The sequence below is a fragment of the Notolabrus celidotus genome, chromosome 2 (assembly GCF_009762535.1).
Source record: "Notolabrus celidotus isolate fNotCel1 chromosome 2, fNotCel1.pri, whole genome shotgun sequence".
NCBI classification, from domain to species: Eukaryota; Metazoa; Chordata; class Actinopteri; order Labriformes; family Labridae; genus Notolabrus; species Notolabrus celidotus.
In genome coordinates, this window is record NC_048273.1 from 27501747 (window position 1) to 27514961 (window position 13215).

The 13215-nt window shown below is 39.1% G+C and overlaps 1 protein-coding gene across 1 annotated transcript in view; it reads right to left on the reverse strand.

Annotated features, from left to right (window-relative positions):
* ror1 (receptor tyrosine kinase-like orphan receptor 1) overlaps positions 1-13215 on the reverse strand; it is a 155819-nt gene that overhangs the window by 19349 nt on the left and 123255 nt on the right. Inside the window, exon 5 of the mRNA XM_034702235.1 lies at positions 13-140. Within this exon, the coding sequence (XP_034558126.1) occupies positions 13-140 (128 nt within the window). The remainder of the gene's footprint in view (positions 1-12; positions 141-13215) is intronic.

Genomic DNA, 13215 nt, shown 5'->3' on the forward strand with positions numbered 1-13215 from the left:
CTTGTTTCTCACCTGTGATCTGGGTTTCAATCTCGCCCTGCATCTGCAGCGAGTCGACAAAAATGCTGCGGTTGCCAATGAAGCGTGCACAGGCAATCCCTCTGTACGGCTGACAGAATCCCTCTTCATCAATATACTCCCTGAAACACACACAGAAAGACAGGAAGCAGAGGTTAGGGTTAGTTTAATTATACATATGTATGTAACATTTCTCAAACCACCGTTTTTGGATTAATTTAAAGTTCAAGTTGAAATATTGCAACATCACATGAAGTACGTCAATCAATCAATCTATCTTTATTTATATAGCGCCAAATCACAATGAATGTTATCCCAAGACTCTTTCCAAACAGAGCAGGTCTAGACTATTCTATGTAATAATATTAAAACATACCCAACAGCAAGACATGATAAGATCCAGTCCCATCTTAAAGAGACAGGACTCTGATCTCATCTAAATCCACCATGAGCAGAGCACTTTGCAGCATTTAGAAAGTTACAGTGGCAAGGACAAACTTCTTTTAACAGGCAGAAACCTCGAGCAGGACCAGACTCATGTTAGACACACGTCTGCTCTGATCGAGTTGGGGCTGGGAAGTGGGATAGAGAGAGATGAAGAGAGATGAAAAGAGATAGTGACAGTGGTGAGACAGATAGTACTAGTTGTTGCAATGCGCTGAGTTTCCACTAGAGGTCAGTCTAAGTTTAAACACTACATGAACAAGTGGCACTTCAGTGGAAGGAGAACATTGTTTCTGAACACTTGAACAACTAAGAATGTCACTTCAGTGTAATGACTTTATTGAAATAAATCTGTGTGACTAAAGGATCCTGAAGTTTTATCTATGATCTTTCTGCTGCAGCTGACAGTTGTCTGAAAAATGTCTCCATTTATTAGATGATTATTGTTTTTGTCCTGATGAATGCTTACACCCTTTTTTATCGGGCTTTGCACAACCTGACTTTACTTTAGAGATGGATTCTTTCTTAATTCATTAATTTATGATTCAAATTTAATGATTTCTTTATTGAATGACATCCAGTCTGAGAATCCTGACAGTTTGAGTCTTACTGCTGGTCTCTTTAACCACAGCTCTCTCTTTGCTTGGCTCAACATAAATCACATTCAAGTCAGAGGCAAAGATCTGAAACACACACACTCACACGCTCACACGCTCACACACTCACACGCTCACACACTCACACGCTCACACACTCACACACTCACACACTCACACACTCACACACACACACACACACACACACACACACACACACACACACACACACACACACACACACATCCCCTTTAACACCACAGATGAAAACCACATTAGGAATTAATGTTTGACTTTAGTCCTGTTTATGGCAGAGAGATGTCATCATGAGCCATAATCTGAAACACATGCAGAGAGAGAAAGAGGGAGAAGGGATTTGATGATCATGTTTTCACAAGTTTTGTTTATTTAAGAGATTTATTGTTATTCTCTTTCTGGATAGACTTTCTATTTATACCTTGTTCTTACATCTTCATACTGCCTCTCTCTTGTTTTTCTCTTACCTCTGATCTGTAACTTCTCTTGTTTGTCATTCATACATGCACACGCACACCAACTCCCTCACGCACACAAACCACATGCTGCTGACTATAGCAGGCTTGTGCCATGTGCTTTAAATATGGGGACTTAAAGACCAGGAAGAACCACAGCATATATAAAAGGAAGTGCATGATGCTACTGCGCATGTGCAAAGACAGAACAGGCAGCATGAAATAAACACACTGCAGCATCTGGATGGTTCAGATACAAAGTCCTGAGCATTGTTATACAGAAGTACTCTAATTAAAGTGACCAGACAGTAACACTCATGAAAATACACTCACTCACATAAACCAGGACTCTGAAACAGCTACTCCAAATCTTGGGCTGTGATTTTCAACTTTCCTAGTTTAGAAAAACACTCAATGCTTCATTAACATCCTCAAATAGAGCATCTTGAGGCTCAGCACACTTTAATTCATCCTTGTCTGCTGCCTTTGTTGACTGCAGTGTCAGGTATTTTACAAGCGGTGTACCAATTACACTAATTACCATGCAAAGTGTCCATCTGCTCTTAAAAGACATAAACGCTGCAGAGAGGTTCAGGTGCTGCTGGCTCTTTTACATTTAAACAAACAGTTTAAAAGTGCTATTTCACCCATAAATGAATGTTCTTACTCTTATGTTTTAATATATCTATACAGAACTGCATTTAGCAGATCATACATATTGACCATAGACTGTATAAATAATGGACGTAGTATCCGTGACATCACCCATCTGTTTCTGAATTGCTGTTTTGAAGCCAATTGTAGACGGGAGCCATATTGGTAATGCTGAACTCAACCTAACTTAGTGTGACGTAAAGAGGCAGGGTTTGAGCCTCCTAACCAACAGCTACAGTGTTCATGCCTGTCAGTCAAGTCAGCTTTGCCTGTCGTACTGTAATATACGTAATTTTAATATCTACGAAATTATTGCGGTATGAAAAATTCACCCCGTACAGTGTATGCCGATCAAGAAATTAGCTATCCAGACTACACTCGTTTTTTGTACCAGGCTACACGTTTATTTCTGCTGTAAAGATAGAAAATTTGTGTGTATGTGGTTTCTGGTACTTGCGGAGCCAGCCTCAAGCGGACACTCAATGAACTGCAGTTTTTAACACTTCTACATTGGCTTCAATTCTCACAGCTGGAGGTTGCTGCTTGATACTGACACAAGCCAAGATGTCTGCATCTGGTTTTGAAGCAGACTCTTTTCTCTATATTTTTCTAAACTTGACTTCTCCTCTGGTGTTGAAATGTGAGGACCTTTGATTGAGTCCATAAGCCTGTTAGGGAAATGTTGACTGATAAATATGTAGAGAAGTAGGATCATTTCCCCCACTATTTTTATACAATCCAGTGGAGTCGCCCACTGCTGGTCTTTGGAAAGAATGCAGGTTTGTGGAGCTTAAATTCTGAGTTGGAACAGTTGGAACCCTTTGAAGTCTTCAGTTTGAGCACAGCCATAGCACACACGCACACACGCACACACACAAATAAATGAACACCCATGTGGGCAGAAACTTACAAAAATCACACTGCCTAATAAGTGTGTGTGAGTTGGTGCGAGTACGGGGTCATGAGGTTGCGTCTCTCTGAGGAGTGTTAAGTGACTGAAGGGTCAAGGTCAGCGCTCTCTCTTCTACCCCTGTCTGTGCACATCTAAATGAGCTTACCAGACACGGACACACAGGCTCACACACACACACCACACACACAGAACTATAGGGTAGTGGTCTGCATACTCTTGATTCCATAGAGATATGGTAACAGCACATTTACAGCTTAATACTGTTTTAAGCTGGTTTTATCTCTTGGATATGTAATTTCCTACTAAAATGTGGACACAGCTAATAATGAGTTCATGTTGTGGTGAGCCTGCAGAGAACTTCGCACCCCTTCATCAAGCCACAAACTGCTACATGAGATATTTTCCTTTGGCAAAGAGAATCATCTCTTTAGAAGAAAATATCACGTCTGACATTAAAGCTGTGTGGAAAGAGTCCGGAGCCAGAGTGAAAAGTTGTTGACTGATTTGAAGGATTATTTATTGATCAGGCTTGACCGTTCTGAATGTAATGAGAGAGAATAGCAAAAGGCAGACACAAACACACAATGAAGGGAAAAACTACTGTGCAACCAACTTTCACTGGATGGTTTAGCTACAGCAAAGCTACCTGGGAGAGAAATCATGTCAGGTAAACTCAAGATAAAGTCTGAAGTTGACGAGATTAAGTAACTTAAATTGCTCTACAAAAAGTGATCAGACTGATGTTACTGTGTCAAAAAATATGAAAAAAAATGAACTTATCTAGGCAAAAAAAACCTAAAATAACAATAATGAAAAAAAAGAAATAAGTAATTTAAAATGCTGCTTTCTCAGGTTTTTTAATTTTATTTATTTGTTCATTTCTTTTGCAAAATGGTTCACCTTCTCATCAGTTAACTGTTGTAAAACAGAAAAAATTTAACATTATAATATTCATCCAACAGTGCAAGGATTGCACCAAGTAGGATTACTTGATATCAAAATAAAAGCCAATAAACTTCCAGGAATATTTGTTAGCATGTCCAAATAATGAGCGCTATGTTTGACATGTTTCTTTAGTCTTGAAAATCCAGCCAGAGTTGCCACTGACAATCCAGCCTACTGCCAACAGATCTCCTATAAATAAATAATAAAAACTGGATATTGAATCATGCAACTTAACCCAAAATGAAAACATACTATAAACACACATTCTTTAATATTAGGGCTGAAGAGTGTTAGTTGATTAAGAAGTTAACCAGTTTGGTTAGGTTAATTTGTTTGTTTGTTTGTTTTCTTTTAATACCAATATAGAAAACACATGCAAGAGTGTTGCAGAAAGCTGCAAATGGCTTTTGACAAACAGGGATTGCACAGCCTGAATTATTCCGATATTATAAATAAATAGTTAAATTACCAGAAAGCTACCTTTAAAGAAAATTTAATCTATATGAGTAACATGTATTCAGTACTTCCCAAATCTGCACACAAATTACACACACACTTACATATATTATATAAATCCAGAGCTGGAATGTGTCCGTGCAGCTGAGAGGTAAGTTTAGTTATGCGTCACAGAGGACGGCGGACACACACATATCCACATACACACACACCACACACAGACAAGTAAATGAGAAGGGAGAGCAGACGATCCGCCACAATGCAGCCGGATCCCTGCAGTCAAATTACAACTCAGACCGGTCCTCACTGCCTCAACCAAACCAGCTCCGCACAAATCACGAGACGGACCTCGCTGTTTTCTATATCATCGTTTCTTTTTAGACTGAAACATGTCTGAGAGGATTATTTAAGAGTCTCTTTCTTGTTGAGAGTCGCAGACATAACAAGTCCAAAATGAAAGATTGTTAAGAAAGACGGATCTTCTAATCATGTGAGGTTTTTATAGAATTTTTCCTCGAGTTTTGTTTTTGTGTAGCTGTTTGTTTCTCTCTGTGTGTGTGTGTGAAAGCTATTCCAGGCCGGGAGAGCCAAGTGCGGTTGCTATTTGTGTAAACAGTTTCGGGCTGTTCAGGCCTTTTATTTTACACACCAACGCCACAAGCTCGCTGTGTAACGTTTTATAGCAGTTAATTACAAGGAGAGGAGTTTCCCTCTGAGTCCAGATCTATAATCCAGACCCAGCAGAACAGAGAGCCTCACCACAGAGCTGAAACAAGGTATGAGGACCCTGATTTACTGACCAGTTACATTTCATTCAGCCTCATTATTCATGCAGGAGAGCTTCCTGAGCAGCAGCACTCTGAGTCACATCTATCTGCTGAAATACTTTCACACCTTGGTGCTGCCAGTAGGGTGACATGGGGTGGCTGTCACCTCAGCAAGGATTTTCAAAACATCCTGACAGGTTGTGACTACTTTCTGTATGTTTTCAAAAACTGTGCAGGTGATATGAGGTAGCAAGTGACTGGGGAAAGAGAATTATAAATAATTAAATGTTCCCATTTTTTTCTTTACTGTTCCTAATTTCATTATTTCCGATAAAGTAAGTAGGACAGTGAAGGTTACATTTATAAACAGACAAAATCAGTTTTGGCATATATGCAAATATGTGAAATATCTACACATTTTTTCTCATGAGTGTTGATGATAGATATCCGGAAACAATGTGCATTAGAAGATAGCAGGATGAAAAACAAATAAGCTGTATTCTACTTTCACGTGCGAGTATTGATCCAGGTACAGGTCTCAAACTCACCACAATGATTAAGGTGTGACGTGAAAAGTTTAATATCAAATCAACATATGTTTAAAGTTATGATAAAAAAACAGCTGTTGTAAAAATACACTCTTTTTCCTGTTATAAAATAAAACATTTCATGTTATATCAACCTTTAGAGTACGCTCTGAAGTTATATTATAAATATGCAATAGAAAATAAGCAAAACCACACACACACATACACACTCACACACACACACACTGCTTCCTTGACCGCAGGAACAAGGGTTAAGGATTAAGGATGGTTTACAGCTGAACCACTTACAAGAAAGAAAGTCTTTTTTAGAGTTGAAAAAGTTAAAAGCCCACAAAAATGTGTGATTCATTCAGAGTGATTTAATTCTCTTCATTTCTTCTCTGTGTTTCTCTACATGATGCTCTTTCCTACAAAACTCCTCTTAAAAAATGTTCACAACCAACTAAAGTAAGGACGGATTAGAAAATGATGTCAGTTTTCAGTTCATCCTAAAAGCACAGCTGGACGCAATAAATCTTCTGTTTGACAAAACACCTAAAAAGTGCTTAATATTATTACTGGAGGACTAGCTTGCTTTATTAAATGATACACAAACATCTTCTTGACCCAGATTTCTTTGTTGGTTCTAAACTTTGGTTTCTATTTAGATCAGGGATCAAATCTCTCTGCCCTCATTATGTAAACTAAGATGCCGCTATGGATTTGGATGGTGGGTTTGAGTGAACATTTGGGGTTAAAGGGAGGTGAAACTCAACACTCTTTGTTGGGGGGACATACAGAGTTCAGATTTTAGGGTGAGGAGGCAGGGGATGGATACTGGGGACATTTCAGGTGTCAGTGTGATTTTTCCAAGAGCTGCTGTTAGTGCCATGTGAAGAGAACAGTGAGGTCAGTGGTCGTATTCTGAACTGTAATAAATCTTGAATTATGTTACATGTATTTTTGTTGTTATTGAAGAAACGTCCCAGTCCTGAAAAACACTTTTTTTTTGTTGACCGTTAGAACAGCAATGACCTGGAATGGATGTTGGCTGTTTGGATAATCATTTTGGGGATTATTGAATAAACAAACTAAGAGAAACAAGTTGAAATAAACCTAAAAAACAGGGTGAATATGTTTGTACTATTTTCTTCACAATACTAGTGAAGCTGCTTGGTTATCAAATGATAAGCAACATGTTTTTTTCCCAACAAACAGGCCAATAAAAGGAAGTAAGTGACAAAAAAAATGTTAATTTTATATTCTGACAAATTTATGATGCAAAGTATTTCTTTATGTTTTTCTACTCTCCATTTAGCTACTGGTTTCCATTAGTTTCAACTGAGTAGACTGTGTCAATCACTTAGCAAAGTTCAATTATTTAAAATTTAAAATAGAGATTTGGTTATGCACATGCTGATTTTTAAAAGTACAAGCATTGAGGAAATATGCAGAATTTAACACTTCAGATGTGAAAAATCAGTGTGATGTGATGCTCTTGGGATGTGAGATAAACGTTGGTTAAAGCTAAGTGCAAAAACGTGTATAGATAACCAAAATCAGATTTAAAGTGTAATCGTAATTCATTTCCTGGACATTTGCGTGTTATAATGCTGTAAACAAATGAGCTCAACGACTCAGTAAATATAACACATTCTTCCCTTTAAGAGGGTATTGGTGAACGTGTTTATGCATTATACATGTTGTGTGTATGTGTGTGTCTCTGTGTGTCTATTAAAAGGGAATGTGTCCAGCTGCTAATCCAGGACACTTGTGGATCTGCAGAGAAACGGATGGGCAGAGGGGATGAGAGAGAGAAAACAAAGAACAATCAGGAGGTCGGTGTCCTCATCAGACTGCATGTCCTCTCCTTAAAGTATCTCCAACACAGATGATGAAAGACGATTTAAAACAATCATGATAAAACAAGATCTGTTCAGTATTATTGAACCTGTTTACAGTAATAACAGGTATCACAAAACATAAGCAAATCATAAAGGCAGGATACAATGGTGAAATATTGATATATCGCATAATACAACTTTAGAGAAGTGATTCATGTATCCGGCCCTGCATGAGGCCATATGTAAGTGTGTCTTTGTAAAAAATCTTAATTATCATAGGTCATTTGTCGATTGCATTACTGACTGCAGTGTGCAAAGATATTTTCTGACAGGGAGCCAAAATATCCAGAGGCTGAGGTTGACTTGGGTCGGAGGCTGTCAGTGGCCCATGACCACACTGAGGTTGAACAGTGAGCAAAGAGCTGCTCAGTGCTGCATTCGCTTTAAAGCTTGCAATGCAGAGAGGAGAAATCTCAAAGGTCCTCGAGTTACAGTGACTGACTGCTTTATTCACAGAGAGGGATGAGGAGACAAACAGCAAGCTGATAAAGACACATAAGAGATGATGGTGTAAGGACATTGTGGTTGTGTAGAAGTAGACTGATTCAGTTCTCTTCTAACTTCAAATATTAGAAGAATGTTAATATACAGCTTTGAAATTTAATTTGGCATTAAAAAATATTAAGTCACAATTACTCTTGCTTGTTGTCCTTTGAAAGATGTTTAAATTGACTTCCTGTACTGCCTTTTTCCTTTGTCTGATCAGGTCAAAAACAGCGCTGTTGTCTGAGGTCCAGTTTAAGTACAGTAGCACATTCATGAGTGTGAGGGCTGGAGAAAAACTGCAGTGCATTCTGTCAAACACTGAGTCTGGATATTGAACTTGAATGAAAAGTTATTACTGTGGCTATCGCTCCCATCTCTGGAGAATTAAGCAGGGCCTGGACCGTGTAACAGCATGTATTCAATATGTCAACACTGTACTGTTAGTACTTCACACAATATTGTCTTCATTCAAGAGGACAGAAATTGGATGCAAGTACACTTACAACTGTTTTAACACCACAAGGATGGATTGCACTTTCCTGTGTTATCACAACGACAAAAGTGTAAGCCTCAGTCAGTGATCGACCAGGGATGTGTACCAGGACGTATTGGAGCCTTGACTCTGGTTAAGATGTTTTGCACTCACAAAATCTGCCCTGATTCAAATCACAGCAGACAATCATTGCTCCAAATTCACATATTTTAAGGCTATCCATCCATCCATCCATCCATCCATCCATCCATCCATCCATCCATCCATCCATCCATCCATCCATCCATCCAACCATTCCATCCATCCATCCATCCATCCAAAGTAAACAATACAATCATTTTGATTTAGAAAGTTTGGGGTTAACCCTCTTTTGCAAGCATCAGGAGGGCACTGATACTGGAGACACATTTAATATATCTGTAATTTCTCACATACAGAAAGAAAAATCTGCATCAGGAAGAAAAAGATGCAGATTATGTACTGATGTTTGTCCGCAGTGGCCAACAAGCAAGTTGGTTGTCTCTGTTTAAGAAACAGTGCTTGTGTTTATTCTAAACCAGCAGCTGCCAGTACATTCAAATGCATCACTTCCACCAGGTCTGAGGAATTTTCCCAGAGAAGAAGGAGTAGGCTCGTAGATAGAAAGCCAATGTATTTATTTTTAACATTTCTCTAAATGTTACCTGCATGGAGATCGTATCTTAAATAATCCATAAAAAGACTCTAAGATGGTCTTAGTTGTGTAAAAGTGCTGAAGTGTTTGCTGTAAGTCCTGCAGTCTTTGCAGGCTACAAGTCACAGCTACGGATGATGCTGAAGAGTTTTAATAACAGGCTTAACGTGCACATGGAGATAAGACATGCATGAAAGGACCCCACATCAATCCCATCACTCTTCACAACTCTCCCAACCTGATGACATCACTTCCTCAGAGGACTGCAGGGTATCGTGGGTGCAGGAAGGGGGGAGGAGGGCTGGGGGAGTGAGAGTGTCAATCAGCTTGTCAATTAGCAGGACAGGAGGCTAATGTGTGTCCTTAAACCTAACATAAACCCAGTTCTGTTTGGACAGACGCATACAAACAAATGGAGCCCAGCAGTTAGACAGTAGAATCCATTACAGGGACGAGAGGGCAGATTTGTTTAACTTATCTCTGACCTAATGGTTGTAGAGATCCCTGAAAACAAATGAGTGACGGATAGCGAGCGCAAGGGGTCTGGGAAAGCACAAAAAAAGAGGACAATACTAAAATCACATTATATTATCAGTGTTTTTACCACAACTTAGCTCTTTGGAATTACTGGGAAAATATCATCACCTTTTATGAAATATTTATGTTTTTTCAGTTCATTAATCAGTGTTTGTTGGCTGTGATTGTTGCCACTTCCTCATTACAAAATGTGGCCTTTTTTTAACTTGCAACTACTAAATTATAGATCCAGGTAAATGGATATGTCTGAACAATAACTTACATTATTCACAATATTTTATTGTTATTGTTATTATTGTTGTTGTTGTTTTTATTATTATTATTACTATTTATTTAATTTTTTTTTTTTTTTTTTGCCCAAGAGCAGTATAAAACCTTTAGGCCCGTGTCTGATTCTTGTCACTATAAAAATTCCTGTCTTTCCTTTTCATCTTGATTTGACTCCAGGTTAACTAGAAACATCCGTGTGGAAATAATAATAACAGGAAAAGCAGAGAGAGCACAAAAGACATTACGGGAGAAAGGAGATAGCCGAGAGCGGAGCAACTTCTGTGATTGAGACAGCATGTAACCGCCCCACCCCTCACTACATACACACACATACACCCACGCACACACAGTGTCCTGCATGATTTATGACCGCTTATTGCCTAGATCACAGATCTCAATCCGAACACACAAAGGCAGACACTTAAAGAAGACAGGAGGACACATGTTTTGGCTGGCTAGCTACTGACGGTGCTCGAGAAACAAGAACGCACACGCCTGTACAGGAGCGTGGGCTCCTGAGAAAGTGGAGTAATCCTTGATGAAAGCGATTAAGACTCACTAAAGGCCCATATTGTAAGGAAGACAAACACGGTTGCACTGTGCAGCCAATAAATAATCCTTCTTTACACACGCTGCTGTCAAAGGTGTAGGTAGGACACAGAAAACAAACAAAAAGGGCTTACATCTGGTTGAAGGAAATCCAACATAATACCTTCACACATTCAGACAAAGCTGTTAAGTCAGAGATGATGAAAGTATGCTTTGTATGTATCCATCAAGTGTAAACACTTTCTGTTATTCCTTCAGGTATTAATCAGCAGAGGAGTATATCAGATTTTGTGGGAAGTCACAGAAAATAAAACTCTTGGTAACTTCCTTTGCAGCCATGAATACTTCCATTGATAGTAGCCTCATCAGACCAGAATGCACTGCAGCTGTATGACTGACTGATGACTACTTATGACTGATACACTGGTTATTCCTCCTCAGCTCAGTGTATCACTACAGTTATTGTATTGTCTGCTTTAACATACAACCCACATCAGAGTCGATATTCAGAGAGTTCAGGCATGTCTGAGGTCTCCTCATAGTACTTGGTTAAGTTTAATCAGATGAGTCAAACTAAAGTTATGAGGCGGAACAAAGGGGTAAATAGAACCAGCAACCTACGGGTCTCCATAATTTAGCTTACGCAGAAGTTCCAAAAACTGCAGTTCATGTAGTGACCACTTGAGGCTGTCTCCAATAGTGAGTTCACCCCTATTGGGTCCCATATTCAGATCAGAACCAAACATGTTTAAAGCCAGCATGGGGGTTGAATTTTTCCAAATCCATCATGTTGGAAACCTGCTAGAAAACGGATTTTGGTCTCTACAGCTAATTTAGTTAATGAGGCCATTTAAAAAGGGTTTTCTTTTTCTTCAAATGTTACCTTACTTATTCAGTTCACTTGCAGAATTTGAACCAGAACCATGATTTTTCTTAAATCTAAACCAACTTCCTCATCATCAACCTCATGTTCAAGGCGTTGCTCCAGATTCCCCTGCCAACGTAACTCCTCTACAACATTGTTTTAGTGGTTGTTGAAAATTGATAGCCCTGCCTACAGCCCCTGATCTTCCAATAAAGGGTAATCTACAGGCTGCTCCCCTCTTCAAAACAAATGGTACAACTAAGAGCATAACTCAAACAGTACAAAGGCCAGACACACTCTTAGAGTTGTTGGCCATATTTACAACATGGTCTATATATGTATGTTTATATTATATGTGGCCTTCTGTGTTTATACGGATGTTCTTGTTATTCTTTTGCAATTATGTATCCCAGAAACAAGAAAAAGTAACATGTATATGTGAGTTGAAAATAGGAATGAAAACAGGCGTCAAGTTTAATATAAAATGTGCTCCTTTTGTCATCGACCACCAGCAGCCTGAGACTATTCACATTGGAGCTCGCTCCGTGCACACAGTTCACTTTCAGGTCATTTAAAGACTGTTTTGATATGACTCGATAGATGTTATTAGATTTTTCAAAAGGGTAAATGACAGGCTACAAAGTTGAAGATCCTTTGGACACCAGAATTGTAAGTGGAGTATGGGGTTGGCTCCATGTGGACAGAATAAACTGATTTGTTTTGGACAAGTTTGTCAGTTTCTGTCAGAATCAGTGAAGGACTATTTTCAGTTTATTTCTAGGATGATTGTGATGAGAAGGACCTCATCAGTCCTCATCTGACCAGATCTGTGCCGTCTGAACATTCAAATGTCTTCCTGGTTCAAATATTGCTTTGACGCAGAGTTGTGATTTCTATTTAGAGCATTGACTTTTAGATCATTCCAGCCGTAAATGTCTTCCAGTCATATGCACACAATTTGTTAGGCGCCAGGACCAATAAATAGAAACCTGATTGATACGCTAAATTCAACTGAAAGGGGAACACCCTCTTGATCAAACTACATTGATTCTGTTAATCTCTACAAATTGCTAAATATAATCTGGCTCAGGGAGCAGGATGCGAGTCCAAACTGCAAACAAAAGCCCTACTGATCCTGAGAACTACTCGAGGTAGCTCTGTTTCTCTTACACACTCCAATACAAACACTAAGGGCAGAGAAAGAACACTTTCTGTGCATACTTGTCTGCATTTAGGCGTGTTTTTTTCTTTTAAGAGTGTGTGTTTAAGTGTGTGTTCAGGGGAGGTTTGGGGCAAAGTTCAGGGAAACCCCCCCAAACCCCTTCTAGGCCTTGTAACCCCCTCAGGGGGAAACCACGATTCACAAAACACACACACACATTTTCTGAAAGCACAGACTTAACCAGACATGACCTTGACCAGACCTGCCAATGGGATCACCTACAGCCAGACACAGGGGATTCTGGGAAACAGGAAACAGGAAGTGGGTCCTGTCCAAACTGGGGTGAAAGCTGTGTCCATAATGAGTGTTGTATAAAACTCACTGTGTGTGGTAGAGTGACAGACTTATGTCTTTAACATTGCTAATAGTGTAAATTACTTAATGTTTTAAACTGGCTTCATATCA